This window comes from Micromesistius poutassou, assembly GCF_964030765.1.
Source record: "Micromesistius poutassou genome assembly, chromosome: 9".
In the NCBI taxonomy this organism is placed as follows: Eukaryota; Metazoa; Chordata; class Actinopteri; order Gadiformes; family Gadidae; genus Micromesistius; species Micromesistius poutassou.
Genome location: NC_140279.1, coordinates 15,935,612 through 15,955,849, shown reverse-complemented (window position 1 = coordinate 15,955,849; position 20,238 = coordinate 15,935,612). Strand labels below are relative to the sequence as shown.

General features: G+C 44.1%; 1 protein-coding gene across 1 annotated transcript in view; it reads right to left on the bottom strand.

The window, feature by feature from the left end:
- Positions 1-1,621: 1,621 nt before the first annotated feature.
- The window catches only part of slc9a7 (solute carrier family 9 member 7), a 21,595-nt gene continuing 2,978 nt past the window's right edge, over positions 1,622-20,238 (bottom strand). Inside the window, exons 4-16 of the mRNA XM_084472561.1 lie at positions 19,789-19,865; positions 18,876-18,988; positions 18,334-18,439; positions 17,885-18,026; positions 17,385-17,490; positions 16,444-16,532; positions 15,643-15,756; positions 15,008-15,119; positions 14,511-14,664; positions 11,310-11,373; positions 9,101-9,183; positions 7,560-7,665; positions 1,622-4,343 (exon numbers count right to left, since the gene is read on the bottom strand). Coding sequence (XP_084328687.1) covers positions 4,068-4,343; positions 7,560-7,665; positions 9,101-9,183; positions 11,310-11,373; positions 14,511-14,664; positions 15,008-15,119; positions 15,643-15,756; positions 16,444-16,532; positions 17,385-17,490; positions 17,885-18,026; positions 18,334-18,439; positions 18,876-18,988; positions 19,789-19,865 — 1,542 coding nt within the window. The 3' untranslated portion in view covers positions 1,622-4,067. The remainder of the gene's footprint in view (positions 4,344-7,559; positions 7,666-9,100; positions 9,184-11,309; positions 11,374-14,510; positions 14,665-15,007; positions 15,120-15,642; positions 15,757-16,443; positions 16,533-17,384; positions 17,491-17,884; positions 18,027-18,333; positions 18,440-18,875; positions 18,989-19,788; positions 19,866-20,238) is intronic.

The following is a 20,238-nucleotide window of genomic DNA, read 5'->3' as shown; positions in this document are numbered from 1 at the left end:
ACATTCATGTGAAGCCCACTGACATCATGAATAGGAGAGCTCCTCCACTCTCTGCATACTAGTGCCAGTTTTGGCAGCACGATGGTGAATCTAGAGGGTATAAAGGCACCATTCTGTTATAAACTGTATCACTGTGTTGTATTTGTGGTACAACTGTGTGTTGCTCTTGAAGAGATTCAGGAGGTCGGCAACGCTTACACATTGAAGAAGAAGAAATACACAAACAAGCCACTGTCTGAGGAAACCTCCCGCCAAAAGAAACAACAGTGAAAATAGAAAAAGGCCTGACAGTAAGGACAGGAAGAGAACACGCATGAGGCACAGCAAGTCTATAATGGAAATTGTTTTAATGGACATGACATGCAAAACATTGCAGGTAAATCTTGGCAGCCAGCAGCACATTATATACATGTAGCTACATCTCATGTTTCCATCCACATACAGCATATACTGAGAGTTAACAAGGACTTCACACCTATAGCGCTACCCTCCTGAGGAAGGTTGAATTCACACACAAAAGGTTATTATTTTGAAAACGCCACAGACGTCCCCTCAACGTTTGTGAGGTAAAGTGCCAAACGCCACTCTAATCTAAACATGTCAACGTCAATAAAGTGCTCCTGTATCTTAAACAAGGACAACGACTCACGCCTTGGTGTTGTTGGCGAATCATACATGTTTTCTCTGACGCTTTTTGTTGTCTTTGTTATTTTCTAAAAACACACTGACCGACTCAACAAGCATAGTGGAAAAATAGTACGCCTCCGAATGATACATGTTTTCTTTTTAGTTTTCTTCGATTCTCCAAAATAGAAACTGTAATACTTAAATGTTTTGGCCATAATAACATGAACTTTCTTGCATGAGCATCATCAGAGGCAAAAAGACAGTAACTGGCAGGGTATATATCAAATAATCCAAGCCTTATAACGGCTTGTTTACACAAAATGCTAAATACAGGCGTATGCTCACAGCGACCTGCAGGCTACAATTCTAAGCTTGTAGCTTAAAACCAAAAGTACTGAATTAGACTTCTAGAAGCTTCTGTGACAACTTGTTCCCCTACCCGTGGTGAGTGTGTGTACACGTCTCTGCTCTGTACAGCTGTGGAATGCATCACTTCTCCCCCCAGTGGGTAGTTAGTTATGAAATACTCCCTTTTCACACATGCTAAATGAACTGAAAACAACATGCTGTGCATTTTGTAAAAAAAAGGAAGTGGTTCGTTACCCTTTTTTTTGTTCTAAAGGCTACTTAAAGACAAACATACAAATATGTCCGACAGACAAGAGATGTGAAGTAGGCTACTGTGGGATTGCTCTTGAATCACAACCAAACACATGCTAAAATCCCAGCAGGCCAAGGTTTCTTGTGACATACCGAGCAATAGCAGCTTTAAAACATCCTGCAAATTTATAGCGAGAATAAGCAATCCAACTCGTATTTGATATGAGCTCCTCTTGAAGGAATTTTGAAGTGCTTCACAAAAACAACGAGAAAATCAGTCAGGGTTAGGGTTAGTTCCCCCCCCCCCCCCCCCCCCCCCAATTACTGTTGTATAAGCTAATGGTAAGAAATCGGCTTGTTGGAAAAAATGTCTGTTAGGAATGTCTGTCTTGAATAGACGGAATATATAGGGTGTGTTTAGATGGCGAATCTGATCCTAACACTTGAAATCATTCTATTGAAATGACTAAGAACATATTTTCTACATGAAGAAACGCCTAAATAATACTCCTTGGTTGTTGGTCCATATTCCTATAACCATAGTTTATGTGAGTGAAATGCCATGCTCAGGGTTGTATGCTCAAAGTTGCACCAGGGTTGGTGCAACTTTTTGCCTTGTGAAAGGAAAAAAGGTTGAAGTCAGTCTTGAAACCATTGTTTCTGTTGAAAGAAAATATGAAAATGATAATAAGAAATTCAGTAAAAAATGTTTGAGACAATTTTCTGCAGTAGAATGTCCAAAATAACTATACAGCATTCATTCATGAGAAATCCTCCATTTGTCTATATATTTTCACAGTGCAAGGCTGTCACGTAAACACAGAGTTGTGTGTCTGTGCACCATGTTATTATGTCATTCATGCCCTGGGGCAAATACTTCTATAAATGTAGGTTATAGTTATACATACAGTATTTATACATATCCTTTTTTCTCTGTACAAAACCAATTCAGTTGATATTTCTGCTGAAAGGGACCAAAAACAACACCAGTCAATATAAATGAATTGAAAGCCTCTAACAGATTGCCTGTAACAGTTTTAAATAATATGCTTTCTTTTGGGTGTTTTTTCTTGCAGCATCCTCTAAAACGAATGGTTTAGTACATATATGGGGATGTAATACAACCAGAGAGAATTGATACACACTTTGGATTTAACAAGGCTCTTTATGTCGAGTCTTCAGCATTCGTCAGCATCCCATTTTCAGGCTTAAAGGATGACCTGTTTATTAGTCTGAGTTTTAGGTCATTCAGTAAGAAGGATGAATGCTACTGTACAAAGTAATGATTTCAGCATTTTCATTTAATATGATTTTTTCATTTTTGGATTTGGATCCCTTGCTGTTCAACCATGTTACTAGGCATTAATTTCATAAAATGATGCCCGATGCTTAGTTTTGATAACTTTGCATTAATATACATCGATCAGAATAAATACCTGTCTTTAGTTGTAATGGTATCAAAATAACCTTTTCCGAAGATTAAAGTCAGTGGATGGGGGATTTTTGGTAAAATCTGTAAATCAGTGAAACCAAAAGGGGGGGGGGGGCTCAGCCCAGAAGATAAAACATTAATTCAGAAAAAACTATTAAAATATTGAATCAAAACATAAGGACAAAGACTGCATAGTGTATATGAAAAGCTATCGCCTAGGGCAACAAGAGAAGCATTAAAAGACAATTGTACTGCGAGCAAAGAGAAAGAAGAGCATTGTATTAGCATGCCAGCGCGCCTTAGCCCAGCTAACTGCATCCAGCGAAGCATTGTGACGCTCACTAGCGTGCCAGACTTTATCGTTCTCCCTCCTTGGCTCCAGTATTCTACCACTGGTGACCGGACGGGGGACTTCAAGATTGATTTATATACTGTATAGAGACACACTTGGCCTCTGAGGCATTCCCACAAGGCATTTGCTACAAAATGAGAATTACGTACTCTTCTCGATTGAGAAGACCAGCGTTTGTGTGTAGATCTGCAACATGATTCCCATGCTGTTTGGACGTCTGTGTGTTTAGATTCAGAACACCAAGATTGCGGCTCTGAATGCGACCAGCCGTCATGAATGGTTTCTCCAGATCTGGCACGTGACAAAGGATGGGAAGAGGCAGCATCGTCTTCTCACATTTCAAACTTCCAGCTAAACACACAAAAGATTACTATTTCAAAAAGTGCTGAGATTTATTCTCTCATGAAAGTAGATTGTTCCTCAATAACTGCAATGTGCAGTTTCACACCCTTTTCACGCAGGGATGTGCAAAAAATAAATAAAAGAAGAACCAGCTAAATGAAATCACAGTATAACAGCAGAGTGTTTGTCTTCCGGTCTTCCGATCCAAGTGAACAACTAAAATACTCTGTTAAAGTTCATCTCCAGATTCCCTGGGCTCGGGTCCGGCCCCTTGACCGTCACATCTTAGATCCCACCGTCGACAATACAATCCGATCACTTCATTCGATCGCTTCGTCGAATGGCTTTTATCGATTTGATCCTTTCATTTTGATTCCATCACTTCGTCCATTCCGCTGATCTCATCCGAACTTTCAATTTTTACCGATTCCTCCACGTAATCGGATACTTTGTCATCCGATATCCTTTCTCTTTTTTTCTGTGCGTCCAGGCCTACGGCCGGGTTTCAAGGCCGGGTTTCAAGGGCTTTGCCAGGTTGCAGTCAAGCACGGAGGTGGACACGGGTGGGGTCAGGGGTCAGGGGTCAGGGTGTGTGTGTGTGTGTGTGTGTGTGTGTGTGTGTGTGTGATTGTGTGTGTGTGTTCAAAGAGGAGCAGGGGGAGGTAGGGCAGGGGTCGGAGGTCGTCAGGCAGTGGGTCGGTGGGGGGGGGGGGCTCAGATGGGGTCCTCGATGGGGAAGACGAGGCGCGTGCCGTGGCTCAGCAGCTCCTGCTCCCGGGAGTCCAGCTCCCGCTCCAGCGCCTCCTCCGACGTGCTGCCGCTGCGCTTCCCATTGGTGCTCCAGCTGGAGGCCCCGCCTCCTCCCGCCCCCGGCGCCCCGCCCGCCGACGCCCCGTTGAGCGCGGTGACGGCCGTGTCGCCGTAGGACAGGCTGAGGTCCCCGTCCGTCAGGATCACGTCGGAGTCGTTGGACCTCAGCTGCTCGTGGTCCTAGAAGAACAGAGTCGCCAAAGCACAAGGGATTATGGGTAATGAGACACGTTTTAAAAAGGGCGCCTATTTTGGTAGGCTGATCTATCCATCAATACTTTGACTGTGATACTGTGATGTCGCCAACGGGAAAGCCTTAAAACGGATTGTGATGGCTATTCAACATCTCACATGTTGGTAACAAAGGAGCCCTTTAAAATGCCTACATCAATATGTGTCGAAAGTTTGAAACACAATCAATTGCAAAACACACAAACAAACAAGCAAGCAAAGAAGCAAAGACATTGACTGCACATAGAGGGCCACTGTGAGGAATACAAAGAGAGTGTGTCTCTGTATCCCCATGATATGACTACCACACTTTAACTCAGCATGAGACACACACAAGTGTGTTACTAATGTGGTTTCTAAAGATCACACATACACACACATAATAACCCATGATGCCGAAATGGTTTCAGGGGGCAAGAAAACAATAAAATCCATTAAAACAAAATGAACCCGTTTCAGATCGTTACACTTACATGTCATTAGCATCAGCTGATGCTTTTATTCAAAGTGACTTACAAATGAGGCTGAGAACAATCAAAGCATATCTAAAGTCGCTACAAAAAGTTACAGTGCGGTACAACAGCGTACAGGAGTGTACAGGAATCCTAAAGAAAAGTGGAGTCATTTGGTTGAATGTTTTTTTAGTTCAGGACAATGAACCAGAGCTCGAGAGAAAGTTAGAGTGTGAAGGAGCGTGGATGAGTTCACTGAACCAGAGCAGGTTAGAGTTTGAAGGAGTGTGGATGAGTCCACTGAACCAGAGCAGGTTAGAGTGTGAAGGAGCGTGGATGAGTTCACTGAACCAGAGCAGGTTAGAGTTTGAAGGAGCGTGGATGAGTTCACTGAACCAGAGCAGGTTAGAGTTTGAAGGAGTGTGGATGAGTCCACTGAACCAGAGCTCTGGAGCAGGTTTAGAGTTTGAAGGAGTGTGGATTCTCTAAAGCAGGTTAAGCTCTACATCCATGACATGCTCCAAGAGCTCAGGATGTGTGTCGCAAATCATTCCCTATGTGACAAAGTCGGAGGTCAAAAGGAATCCATTTTGGAGTCGCCCAGAGATTAATAATATTTTCAGTCTAGACTGAGCTTTCTGCGATTCTCGGGGCCAACCAACCATATCCCAATCCCTTAGGGTTCATGAAATCAAAGCATGCATGCATCCATGCAAACATACATCAATTCATGCATATGCCACTATGCTGCCAGACAGCAAGAGAAAACCAAAAAAACAAGGAAGGAAAACGAATAGCTTCAGCATTTCCTGCCCTATTTATCTTAAGATTGTGCCAACAGTGCTATTCAGGCCAGCTTAGACATGCTGGAGTGCAGGCCCACGCTTTTCATGGCCATGGGGCGAAAGCGTTGGAAGGAACGTGGATGACTTCACTCCAGAGCTCTAGATCAGTCATGTGGGTTGGGCATGGAATGAGCTGGGGTTGAGGGTTGGGCCAGGAGTTGGTGAGGTGGGCTGGGTCAAGAGCTGGTGAGGAGTGCTGAGTCAGGAGATGGTTAGGAGGGCTGGGCCAGGAGATAGTGTTGAGTGCTGGGCCAGGAGATGGTGTTGAGTGCTGGGTCAGGAGATGGTGTTGAGTGCTGGGTCAGGAGATGGTTAGGAGGGCTGGGTCAGGAGATGGTGTTGAGTGCTGGGTCAGGAGATGGGGAGGAGGGCTGGGCCGTAGCAGGGATTATGCTGCCAGACAGATCTCTGAGGGTAATCCAGATTACGCAACACATCCACTGCGAAACCCTTTCACATCAATGCTGAATGGAAGAGCCTCCTTGTTTTAATGTTGATTAAAAATACCCAGGGTTCACTTTAATGAAATAAGAGTGTCATTATGCGTTTCACTGCATTCATGGATTTCAGCTGGTAATGCACTTTGTGTTACATTATTTTAAACGGTGCAATACAAATACTACTTCAACACTTTATTTTAGTTCTTGACATTATTATTACTTGTTTTGCAGTTAATGTTGTCATCCGTAAGCTCAACATTGCATCGTTTCCGTGGGACCAGCAGATGACGCCGAATGCCGTGGACACATACCATGCACCGTTTCTATTTTTCCAGAGATATTCCTTCACAAACCACGCAATCATAACAAATGGAGAGAGCCGCCGCGAGTGAACCCCAATGTTTGGTCACAATGAAGCACTCCCATCGCTCGGTCCTGGTGGGCTTTGTCGGGGATGAAACCATGAGTAGAGCGGAACGGAGCGGGACCCGTGTGACCGAGGCTCCCCTTCTGGGATAAAGGAGGGTGTCAAAGGGACCCCCAGTGTGACCGCTCGGTGAAAGGCTGTTCTCTCTCTGGCGATGGCGGTGGGTGTGCCAGCAGCCACGGTCTCCAACTCCAAGCGCGACGATAAAACATTCGCCCTGGTATGAATAGACCTTTTGTCTTAAGTTTCTACATTCAGAAATGGCCTCTCTCTCTCTCGCCCTCTCTCCCTCTCTCTCTCTCTCTCAGTGTCAAATGGCCATGGTGCTCTGTTTTTACATTCATGAAAGCGATGCAAGTAAAAGCTCACAGCCGAACACTATACTCTTAAAAAGCTATTTGAGACGTACGGAAATGTGGGGACAAAGATTTGTTCTTTAAAAGCTCACAATGAAACAGTGCTGAATAAAAGCCGCATGAAACAGAACCAGGCGACCCTAATTCCATTGAATTTGTGTCCCCCAACATTCTCCATCGGTCGATACAAGTTTAAAACACAATTGAAACTCAACACAACCCTAATGTGAAATTAAAATAGCACCTAGGAGAAGTCAAACTCTAGTCAAACTCTAATTCTATGGAATGACTTTAATGCATAAGAAGTGAGGAGGGGTGAATGTAAGAGGAAAGATGGTCACTCTTTCAGCAAAGTAGCAAACACAAACCTATACTTTTGCTTGTTCACACCAGGACATCTCTGTTGGATTTCTCTCGAAAAAAGGAACGTGCAATAAATCACTCACACACTCCCTTCTCCCTCACACTAAACATTGATATGTATCGAACATCAAGCTGACAGGATGTCATCTAGCATAAGAAAACTCGGTGAGGTGTGTGTGCACACAGGATGTGATGTGTGTACAATGCATGCCTGCATATGTAGTGTGTGTGTGTGTGTGTGTGTGTGTGTGTGTGTGTGTGTGTGTGTGTGTGTGTGTGTACCTGGTAGGCCTGTGGGCTGGTGAGGCAGCGGGCCAGGGGTCCACAGCAGGGGGGCAGTGTGGTGGTGAGGGGGGGGCCGCTGTGGGTCAGCATGGGCTTGAGATAACTGGGCCATCGTCAAGGAAACCAGGATGTCCAAAGATTGAGCAAACCATACTTAAACCATGATGCCTCATACCATAACCTAACCGCAACCAACCCACAATGACTACAACTATAACAACCTTACTAACCAAACCGTGATACCCAAACCATAACCGACCCACTATGACTACAACTATAACAACCTTACTAACCAAACCATGACCAAAACATAACCAAACCATGATGACTAAACCATAACCAACCCACTAGGACTACAACTATAACAACCTTACTAACAAAACCATCACCAAAACATAATCAAACCAAACCACCATGATGACTACATTTTTTTTTTTTATCTCTAGTGCACAACAATAACACAACAACAACACACTAAGGAAATGTTCATGTATTTACCAGCCAAAAAGAAAGTATTGATAAAATGTGTGATAGACCTGGACGAAACTTGTAACAGCATAGAGGAAAGTAAGGTAAATTGGGTTCAATTAAACAAAGGCGCAGGCGTCCACACTTCCAAACGACTCTCTCTCGCGTTGACCTCCTCTCTCTTATCTAAAAAGTCAGTCATCAGAGAGGGGTTAACTGGTCAACACATGTAGGGGCAGGGTTAACAGATAAAAAGCATCACATACCGCCACCTTCCACTGGAGGCATAATCTATTCGTACTGTTTACTTATCACTACGACTGCTTTGGTCAAGTGCAAAACCACACCGACAGCTACCTGTGAAGCGTTGAATAAACTTGTTTCCTGTTTAGTAGGTCAACAGATTCTTTAGTTCACAGTGAGTATAACGCAACTATGCTCTATTTATCTAAACTGCATTGGAACTTTTGTAAAATGATATTCTATTGCTATATTCCATAACTATGTTATACTGTAACTTTGCTATTCTATAGTTCAACAGCGTCGTGCATGAGTTGCTATAGCAACAGTCCCCACGGTCCTCCACCACAACAAGCAGCTTCCCAGGGAGCCGGAGGCTGTGTGTGTGTGTGTGTGTGTGTGTGTGTGTGTGTGTGTGTGTGTGTGTGTGTGTGTGTGTGTGTGTGTGTGTGTGTGTGTGTGTGTAATACTTTTCTATAATCAGCTTTAATCAGCTAATCCCAATGGACTCAACACCCAACGATTATTTGAGGTTATTTTTAATATGAGTGAGTGATTCTCTGGAGATGGTTGTTGCCATTCACTCTGTACACCATGCGACTTCAATGTTAGGAGCCATCGGTTTTAGCCTCCTCTACCTATCCCTCAATATATATCCCTCTATCTATCTACGTAACAATAAATACACACTTATGAAACATACACCAGGGTAATAAGCAATAACAATAACAACAACAATAGCTAGCTGAACATGTGTGTAATTGAAGTAAAGGAATGAAATAACCCTATTTATTAAGTCCTATTTTCTACGCAGGTATGAGCAAGGATACTTGTGGTCGAAGGAGTACCACAGCCGGAAGAGCCAAGCGCTTTCCTGCCTGGTCTTGCTGCGGCCCTCGGCCTGTGCTCCCTCCTGGGGAACAACAAAACAGAAAACACTTTGTTAGATAGCTCCACTTCAAGAGAGGGATGGTCCACTCATCCAGCTTCAATAGGGAGGCGGTCAGATACCTCAGCCTCAAAAGAACATGAAAATAGACAAGAGATACTGTTAAATATGTCTGCTTTAGGATATGAGGTGAACTACAGAGCCATTCTCTTGGATAACTTTAGCTTCAAGAGAAGATAAAGACACAAAGCGACACAGTTGAATACATCAGCTACAGAGAGAAATTGAAATTCCTTTGCATAAAGATAACAGCATTTTTTGTCCTATTTGTCTTTCTTCTCTTTACATCCCGACATTGATCAATAAATCATGTGCAGATAAAAAAACATTCCTTTACCTCAGATCAAAGAAAGATCACTATCTGGTATGTGTGGCTGTGACAGGTAATAAGTCGATGAGTTAGTCATGTGTTTTGGGTGAGAAGCTTTAGAAGGGGGGCCTAAAGGGAGGGATGGGATTTTGTCGGTTGAATGCGTTCAAAATCTAGCTTAGTCTTGCAAGTTTCTCCAAAATGCCTACCCTAGCTTTAAATATATCTGCTGTAAGAGAGAGGTGGTCAAACATCTCGGCAAATATCTCCATCTCAAAGACCGCATGAAAACACGCAGAACAAGAAGAGGTAGAATCATCTATCAGCTTCAGACAATATGGAATCGTCAAAGATCTCTTTGAAGACAACATAAATATACAGGGATACTGTTGACATGACATGAAATACTGATATGAAAGATATGTCAGATGAAATGAGGACATATGACTGTCTACTCTTAAAGACAAAATGAAAATGCAAACAGAGAGAGGTTAGCAAATATCTCAGCTTCATGGTCAAATGTGGTCATATATCTCACAGACGCAACGCAACATTCAGACAAACATCTTGCGTCCACAATGTGCCGTGACTCAGTAGTGTGACATGGTTTAAGGTCAAACAGGAAACCAGGACAGCAGACAACGTCAAACGTAAAGTGGGTGGGATGTAGCCTGCGTAATAACGGGGGCACCTTATACCCAACCCTAACCCTAACCCAAACTACTGTTACAGTTGGTTTTAAAGTAACCCCTGTCCGCTCACAATCCCTTTTGGCAAAGGAAGAGATGATTAGGGATTTTAAGGAAGTAAATGAAACATTTCCTTTCAGACATGCGTCTGCAGTGCCCGGAGGACCTTGATTCACCAGGAAGGAAGTGTTTGTCTGAACAATACGGCCGGGGGCCGCACCGGACCACCCAGGTCTTGACGTGTTGGCTGAGGGGGCCTATCATTAGCGTAAAATAAAACAGGATAGAGACAGACGCCAAGATGACACCAATGCACCTAGGAGGCTTCCAGAAGCTTCCAGGGGGGGTAATCCTAATTTCTTGTTTAGTTCTGAGGTAAACAAGAATTGCTCACTCCACCTGCCAACCACACCCACCAACACACCCACCCACCCCCAAACCCACAGCCACACAAGCCAGTCATTATAGGCCCGCGCCCTAATAGTTAACTCAGGTATGGATGGCTGGCAATCTATCGTAGCTCAATCTTGATCTCAACCCTAACCCAAGACATTTGAGTTAAGCGGTAGAGGGAATATGTTAGCATGAAGCTACTTCTTCCAAGTTTCCAAGTCTGTTCCCTGACAGGGCAGAATAACTCTTCCACGTTTCACTTCTGTCGACACACTGGAATTTGTTTGACGATGAGGCCAAACCCAGAAACTACCGCAGGGTACACACAACCTAACACATACCAAAAGACATCACCAACACATTACTTAACACACCACCAAACACAACAACATACACCAGCATGTCCACTATCAAACACAATACAGGTTTGGTAGTTGACATGAACAGACCAGCTGCAAAAACAGCTATGTGCAAATCGTAAGCTCTGTAGTATTTGTATACGTAAAGTTGTATATTATTCATCCGTTTTGTAGTTTTTGTATACGTAATGTTGTATATTATTCGTCCGTTATGTAGTATTTGTATATGTATAGTTGTATATTATTCATCCGTTCTGTAATATTTGTATATGCATAGTTGTACATTAATCGTCCGTTTCGTAGTATTTGTATACATAGAATATCAGTATAAGTTCTTACCCCTTGGAGGACTAGGAAGTTGTCTACTGACTGCTGCAGATCTTGATCTGGATCAACTCCCACCCTGCACACAAAACAACACCACATAGTGGGATCTTAGCCAGAACCCAGTTTATTAACAGCACATGCAGTTAATGAACTTTAATAACATCCATTTCAAACCCCCCAAGAATTCATAGATGCATTCCTAGATTCCTTCCTAGCATGCACGCACACACACAATCAAGCACAATATAACTAAAACTGTTTGACAGAATGTGAACACTAAATGCTACATAAAGGGAAGACTGCAGGCCATGCAATGAGTTATTATTTATTATTATCATAGTAATGCTTAGTATCAGTCACCATTAGTGTTGAGAAGGATATAATGTGTCTTAATGTTACGCAAAGTATACACAGTCTCATTCTGAAGGTCGTACTTATTCAGTATATGAACAAATCATGGTCGTGTATCACAAACCCAAAGACCTGACTGTGGCTATAATTATCTTTTATTTTGTGTGCTTGGGTTAGAATCATTTGTATTTTGAAGTGCTTGGCATCATTACCTCAAACCAGTCAGTATGTCCAAACTATTTATACGGAGATTATCAAATTCCTTAGTTCTGGAACTGCTATTACCGAGGATCAGACATAATGACTTCTCCCTCTCCACTCTCACTTCACCCTGCGCGATTCGTCTTTCTCTCTCCACTTTCTCTTTCTCCACTCTTGATTTTCTGTCTGTCGCTCTCTACACTACTCTCACTCTCTCTCTTTATTCCACTTTCTTCCTTTCTCTTCATCTCCCTCCTTTTGTCTCCTTCCCCTCTACTCCGGGCGTTCCGCTTGCAGGTTTCACAAGGAGAGGAAATCAAAGCAGAAAAAAAGAATTCCCCCTCGCCTCCCCCATTTCTCCCTCAGTCCCTCCATCCTCTCCCCTTCTACTCTTCACATCTCCCTGGGGGAGTGGGGGCTTGTGTAAGAATCTTGTGTTGAATGGAGACTGTGTGGAGGAGGTGGTATTCCAGCGAGGCTGTGTTGTGAGGACTTGTGTGTTGTGTGGTTGTGTTGTGCGGAGGTTGGACAGTGGTAGCATGGAGGAAACAAGAATAACACTGGTGGGCGGCCGGTTGGAAAAAGGGTCTTGGAGGAAGGAGCGAGAGCCAACACCGGGAGGAGTTTGACACAGGAGCACAGGTCACCTCCTTCCCCTTCCACCTCCTCCAAAACCCCTCCTACACCTTCCCGCCAGCCTCACTTCCTTCACCTCCTTCCCGCCCCTTCCATCTCGTCCTCCATGCACAATGCCTCCACCTCCTCTGCCCTTTTATCTCATCCTCCTCCGCCACCTCCTCCTCTTCCTCTCCCCTTCCATCTTCCCCAGCGCCAACTCCTGCTTTTGTATTGGTTGAGTAAGGGTGACATAAGTCTCTCCTGGCTCCACGAAGACAAACGTTACCAATATAATTTGGCAAAATTATTTTGATTGACCAATTCTGCTGAAGAGCATTCGTGCTGATGCTAAATGATTGAGCTAAATGCTTACGCTAATGCAAAAGCTCAAACCGGCAGCAGTTGACAAGTGCCACTACTTCCATTTTTGGCAACAAGTTAGAGCACTGTGCTGGGCCCTGACGAGGCCACACTAAAGAGATGAGGCTTGCGAAAAGAAGAACAATTATATAAATAAATAAAAGTGATGAAACACTGGAAACTCACTGCTTACTGAGTAGAAAGCAATAGGAAGAAGCCATACTAACTAGCCATACTAAGCCATAGCAATCTCTGCTATAGAAATTGCAGTGAATATTTATAATACTAGTTTGGATGTTAGGAATATATGACAATGATTGCCTAAATGCCAAACCACGATAAACCAGGATACAAAAGTACATTTATGTTAAATATCATACATTCTGATAATAATTTGAAAAACGATCTATTGTATATTGGTTTAGTTTCTTCACATTTTCATATTTTAAAGAGGTATCCCCTTTTAATTCTTATTACTGTCCTGTACTTTCTACTGTGACGCTTTAGTTTTCTGTCTGGAATGAATAAAGTAATCATATCTCTGTCCTGGTAGCCGACCCCAACATAGCTGGCGTGACACATGAAACCCCTAATCTCTTACACCATGTCGAACACCTGAGGACCAGGGCCCGGGCCGCCATCCAACTGGGACGGCCCGGTTGGAGTGTCCTGGTTACCCTAGAACGGGTTTATGGGCAAAGGTTTGAGAAAAATCAACAAAATGCAGACGAGCACAATAGCTGCCTCTTGGTACCGAGTCGCGTGTCAGGCCGGTCGACACCATTCGCGTTCAGACTGTAATCTGCTTGATCGGATGGACATCAGCACTTAATACCCAAGCTCTGTACAAACATATACTTGTTCTACCAGAGCACTAAGGTCTATGGAGGGATGGGTGAATAATACTAGCTTTAGTCTTTCTATGGCCCTGTTTTCCGGGAAATAGTTTGACAATTAGGCTACCAACATTTTTTTACTAAAGGTCGGTAACGTTTACATTCTCTTCTTATCTACATGTATACTATGTGTATAGACATATTAAAATGAATTTTAAGTCATTTATTCTAATCAAAAGTATTTTCTGGGCTGATCTCAAGCTAGCTGTGAGTGTGACAATTCAAGGGATTAGCTAGCTAGCCAAGAAGCACGGATCTCTGGCGCCCTCTCCTGGACAATTTCATTCGACAGTTGACATCGTGAGTATGCAACCGTTTGTTTTGACATGCATGATGCATGAGTATGCAAGCATGCATACACGTGTGTGAAATATTCATTCTGCATTAACATCGAGGTCCATTATGGAAATAAGTGTTCAACACGTTCAAGTGCCCACCGCCAGATAATTTTTTTGCAAACTGAAATAAATCAAATTTAAAAAAAAATCGAAAATTGTATTGTTGCCTTGGTCAGCAGAACAACTTCCTCTATCTCACTGTTGCCAAGCAACACATGTTTAAGCAACTCAACTAAACATAAGGATGACTATGCATATGAGCCCCAGGGTTTTTGTTATAATGTGCTTTTAGAAAACTCAACTTAAGGTACTTTGGCGAGAAGGGTAGACAAGAAAAACAACACTACTTTTGAGCGAGATAAAAAAAAAAAAAAAAAAACAGTTCCTGCAAGGAAACAGGAAGCATAAGAGAACCCTGTATCTACGTATCGGATGGCTGTGGGCGCTACCTGATATGGAGTCTGGACAGCATGGGGGTGGTCCCGCCCCCAAACACCCAGACCGTGAAGAAGACGATGAGGAGGGTGGTGGTGAACATCATCTGCCTCGCGTACGTAGCCGTATCCCGGATGGCCAGGGCGAACGCCATCGCCCCCCGCAGGCCTTGGGTAGTGTTACACACACAAACTTTAGTTACGTGGCCACGATAAATTCACATGGTTTGATCATATGGCTTGATTATCAGTATGGGGGAGAGAGAGAGAGAGAGAGAGAGAGAGAGAGAGAGAGAGAGAGAGAGAGAGAGAGAGAGAGAGAGAGAGAGAGAGAGAGAGAGAACGAGGAAGACAGCGATAGAGAGAGAGGAAGAGAGACAATCATGAAAAAAAGAGGAAGGGGAGGGCATGACAAAGAAAGACCGACCAAGAGAACCAACAAAGAAAGCGAACATCTACTTTTGGCGTTTCAGACACAGTGGCACAACGAAACTGCGTGACTTCCCCCCTACCGGAGAACATCATCATGTGCTGGAAGTTCCCGGTGATCTTGTGGCGGCGCCCGAGGTTGAGCATGAAGGTGAGAGGGTAGATGTTGCACGCTCGTCCGATGAAGATGGCGATCTGTCCCGCAGAGTGAAGGACACTCAGCACACAGGTCTGACTCTTATACTAAGCTAAAGGTCTCCACTACATATAACAACACGCTAGGCACACACAGGACATAGGAAATACTGCTCATAGAAAGGGATGGAACCGACATCTTTAATTGTGGCGTGCACATGATTCACTTTATTTTGCTGTCATTTAATGCATGGGCCTGCACTCCTAGGCTTCCCTGGAAGAAGGAAGGTGCCTCCATTATGTTCCTAAAGTTTGTATTAGGTGTAGTACACAGCCATTTGGGCCTGGGAACCCTCTTTAGGCCGTAGTTGTAATTATTGGCTCCACAAATGTCACAATTTAGGAGACGCTTTCACCCAAAGCAAATGAGAGCACTGTTCAAATGAGAGCACTGCCCATCCACAAGCTGGATGGGCTTAGGGGGCACCTCGCTCTGGGATGACACAGGTTGTGGACATCGAGGATCCAACCCAGTGCCTTATGGCTGAGACTCTACACCACCAGACTATTCAAGTAAGGATACGAAGGCTCCAGCGATGAAGATGGGGCTGAAGACGTGGTTCTGGAAGGTGAACAGAGCCAGGCCCATGTAGGAGAAGATGAAGTTCTCAGCCAGGAAGTGGAGAACTTCAAACAGCTGTGGAAGACACACACACACACACACACAGATGTTATTCAACACAGTATTCAATAAAACACATCTGTAAAACAATCACCCAGACTTGGAGCCTAATGTTTAACCTAAGCCATGAACATCTGCATTTCATCGAACTGGAATCTAGCAAAATAAAGACGAAATGTCGAACGACGTTGAACCATTACACAAGGTAAAATTACTCTTTCTGCTGCAACTCTCCAATTTCCTGTCTGGGATTAAGTAATCATATCTCATCTCTCCTGGTAGCCAACCCCAACATAGTTGGCATGACACATGAAACCCCTAATCTCTGAGATTGATCATGTCTTGTACCATGTATCACACCTGAGGCCAGGCCAATGTCTGGCCAGTTGGCAATCTAGCTAAATTGTTTGTCTAGACTGCGGTCCTGCCATTTATAGAGATGATAACTTGAGCTGAGAGCTCATGACGGGGAACAACCATGACAGTTTTTGGTGGTGGTAGGAAAGTGTCTGTTTTACATGAAAACAATTAAAAAAATAAATGTTTTGTTGTAGTTTTCCAAACTACAGGTGAAAGAATCACTGACGAAATTAATGGTATAAAGCGCAATTTGGTCACTACTACAAAACACTTAAATTGAAGATGTTAACACAGTAAGTTTGAGAAAAAGGACTTCTCGGTGTGTTAGCCCAGAGGCTTTACCTGCTTGGTGCGCTTGGTGGACTCCTCAGACAGATTGTTGTACGTGTAGTGAGCTTGTGTGATTCCGCAGAACAGAACCGCCACCACCCCTGGAGACCAGAATGCACACATGAACAGAACATGAACATAACACAAACACCTGGTCACAACCAATAGGTGACAAGCAATTAACCAGAAGGTGACCTATGAAAACAATATGTGGCCTGGATACAACCTACAGATGACCAGTATAGGACCTATTAGGGGACAATATAATGACAAACAGGTGACCAAAATAAATGACCAAGTGACAATAAACAGGAAAGCCACATATGGCCAACAGGTAATCAACAGGTGACCTACAGATGAACAACAGGTGACCAACAGGTGAACAACAGGTGACCTACAGATGAACAACAGGTGACCAACAGGTATTCAACAGGTGACCACAGGTGACCACAGGTGACCTACAGCTGACCAACAGGTATTCAACAGGTGAGCAGCAGGTTACCAACAGGTGACCTACATGTGACCAACATGTGACCAACAGGTGACCAACAGGTGACCTACAGCTGACCAACAGGTAATCAACAGCTGACCAACAGGTAATCAACAGGTGACCAACAGGTAAGCAACAGGTGACCAATAGATGACAAACAGGTAATCAACAAATGACCAACAGGTGACAAACAGGCAATCAACAGGTGACCTACATGTGACCACCAGGTGACCAACAGGTAATCAACAGGTGACCAACAGGTGACTCACAGGTGACAGACCGGAAGCCCTCAGGTATCCAACAGGTGAACAACAGGTGAGCAGCAGGTGACCAACAGGTGACCAACAGCTGAACAGGTGACCAACAGGTATTAAACAGGTGACCAACAGGTAATCCCACGATCTGCAACAAGATTCTAGATTGCCTCCAGGTAAACCTATGCCCCACCCCCTTGGTGACTGACCTGTGAACCCGCAGGCCTCGGCCAATAGGAAGGTGCTCCAGGACATGAGGAAGAAGAGGGCAGTCTCCAGCAGAGGGAAGCAGTGCAGCTTGGTGAACTTGGTGACGTGGGGGTCAGGAGGTTAAAGATAAACACGTCTGGTCACATGACCGGCTAGCATTTTAAAGCCGACTTTGGTGTGTGTCGCTGTGTTTCTGTGAAGTTTGAGGTTGAAATTCAACACGATCCTTGTTAACACACATATATTCCATTTTCCACACTGCTATTCAAAACGACACAGACAAAAGAAAAGACACAGTAAATCGTTATCAACAACTGTATGAATGAAAGACAGTGATTGGCCGAAGAATGATGATGATTGGCTAATGGACGATGAAGATTGACTAAGGGACACCGGTGATTGGCTTGAGAGATACCGATGACAGGCTAAGGAACAATGGTGATTGGTTGAGCGATAACAGCGATAGGCTAAGAGGCAGTGGTGATTGGTTAAAGGATATGAGGGCGGTGACGACCCCGGTGACGGCACCCATGGCGAAGGATCCGCTGAAGATTCCAAGGAACACGCCCACCGACTTGAAGAACGCCGCCGCGTCGAACATGTGAGTGTTTGCTCCACTGGGTTGGTAGGCCATGATGGACCTGAAACCAAACACCTGCTTTTCACCGTTGACCCCGTTCACTGTTTAATGTTAAGTTCAATAGAGAGTACCACACGTTTGAATAACAATGCTAAGGAAATGAAAACATTTGAAATGCTCTTTGTATTCCTAGATAAATGCATTGTTGCACATTTCCCCTTTTCCGGGTGAATCAGTGTATCCGGTGATTCACACCGTGGGTAGAGTTTCAACATGTGTTGAACAGCAGAAGTTCCTTGAAATGGCATTGCTCATTAGCCGAGGCCAGATGTGGGAACAACGAAAAGAAGAGGAACAACAGGACTCACGAGGAGAGCACGACGGCGACAGCGTCGTTCATCACACTCTCTCCGAACAGAAGAGCATACAGGTCTACGTCCACATGGAGCTCAGTGAAGATGGCCAGCACCGTCACTGCTCGCATGGACACACAGGGAGACAGATGGACACAGAGTTAGACAGGGAGGCAGGGAGACCAAGAGAGGAAAGGACAGACAGACAGACAGGCAGGGAGAGAGAGCCAAACAGACAGGTAGGGAACCGACAAGAGGAATGGACAGACAGGCAGGGGGACAGACCGGTAGGGAGACAGACGGACAGATAGTCAGGGAGACAGAGAGACAGAACGGTAATTATGTAGCAGGTAGGGGGTCGAACATCTTGCATGTGTGTGCATGTGTGCGTGTATGTGTGTGTGTGCGCGCATGCGCAAGTGTGCGCGCGAGTGTATGTGTGTGCACGCGTGCATGTGTGTGTGTGTGTGTGTGTGTGTGTGTGTATGCGCGTGCGAGTGTGTGCGCATGTGTGTGCGTGTGTGCGGGTGTGCATGCATGGTTGCGTGCGTGGGTACCTGGGTCTGTAGCGGAGAGGATGGCTCCAAAGAAGAGGCAGTCTGTGTAGTAGAACTTTTCAGACAGCTGGCCCACCATCTGCATCAGCTTCACCACGCCATACATCAGGTTCCTGAGGGGTCGCATCAGAGTTTTCCGTTTAGTTGTCATGGATTGGATCATACTTTAGATGTGAAATGTGAAATTGTATCAAGTTATTATTATTGTATGAGCTTGTTATTTATCCTGTTTATTTAATTCTACTCTATTCTATTACCAGGGGCGGGAAAGCATAGTGGACAGCCAAAAGGTTTTGAGTTTGATCCACATATACACCTTCTACCTGTAGGTATCTTTAAAAGAGATTCCCCCTAACCCCTACCTGCTATTTATTGACCTGTATCTGTACTCTCTGTCTAACCCCTACCTGCTATTTATTGACCTGTATCTGTACTCACTGTCTAACCCCCACCTGCTACTTAATAACCTGTATCTGTACTCACTGTCTAACCCCCACCTGCTACTTAATAACCTGTATCTGTACTCACTGTCTAACCCCTTCCGGATACTTAAAGAAATGAATCTGTGTTCTCACTGTCTAACCCCCACCTGCTCCTTAATGACCAATTAGCAAATTCACTGTCAGTCATCTTGGATAAAAAACGTCAACTCCCTAAGTCTAGTCTTATTTAACTTTGTGTACCTCAATACCTTATCACCTCCGGAAATATGTCTCAGTGGATGCCGATTCACGTCGTCTTTAGAGTAAAGTTTAAATGGTTTGGTTTGGAACTACCATACAGGTTAGTTAGGGTGAGGCCCTGCTGGATGATCAATCTGAGATTGTTGCTAGATCTAATTCATGATGACGTCAACTCCTTGTCCCTACCCACATGTTAGTGCAGTCAAGCAGAAAACATTGAGTCACCTTACCCAATAACGAAGCACGAGATGGCTGTACCCAGGAAGGCGTAGGTTATAATGGAGCCCAGGTTCCTGAAGAAATGCCTCTGGAAGCACAGACAAGAAGCCACATGTATGTTTTGTATTTAATTGCACCACAAATACCACCGTGAAACAGATGTCTACTATTACATTAAACATAATGATTTGCAGACTGGGCAACCATGAGCCAGAAGGAGTCCATCTCCTCCTTAATGACTTGCACGTCATTGCACTACATCCACTGTGAGTCTCTTTGGATAAAACCATCTGCTAAATGACTGAATAGTTAAATAGGTAGGACTATTTTACTATTTAATCCAAGTCTTGTTACTAATTAAGGGGCAAGATGTTCTCATTTTTAAAGCAGAGCATTCCAGACCACAGGACAGAGTGGATGATGATTCAACACAACAGACTATCCCACATCTTCACGTCAAC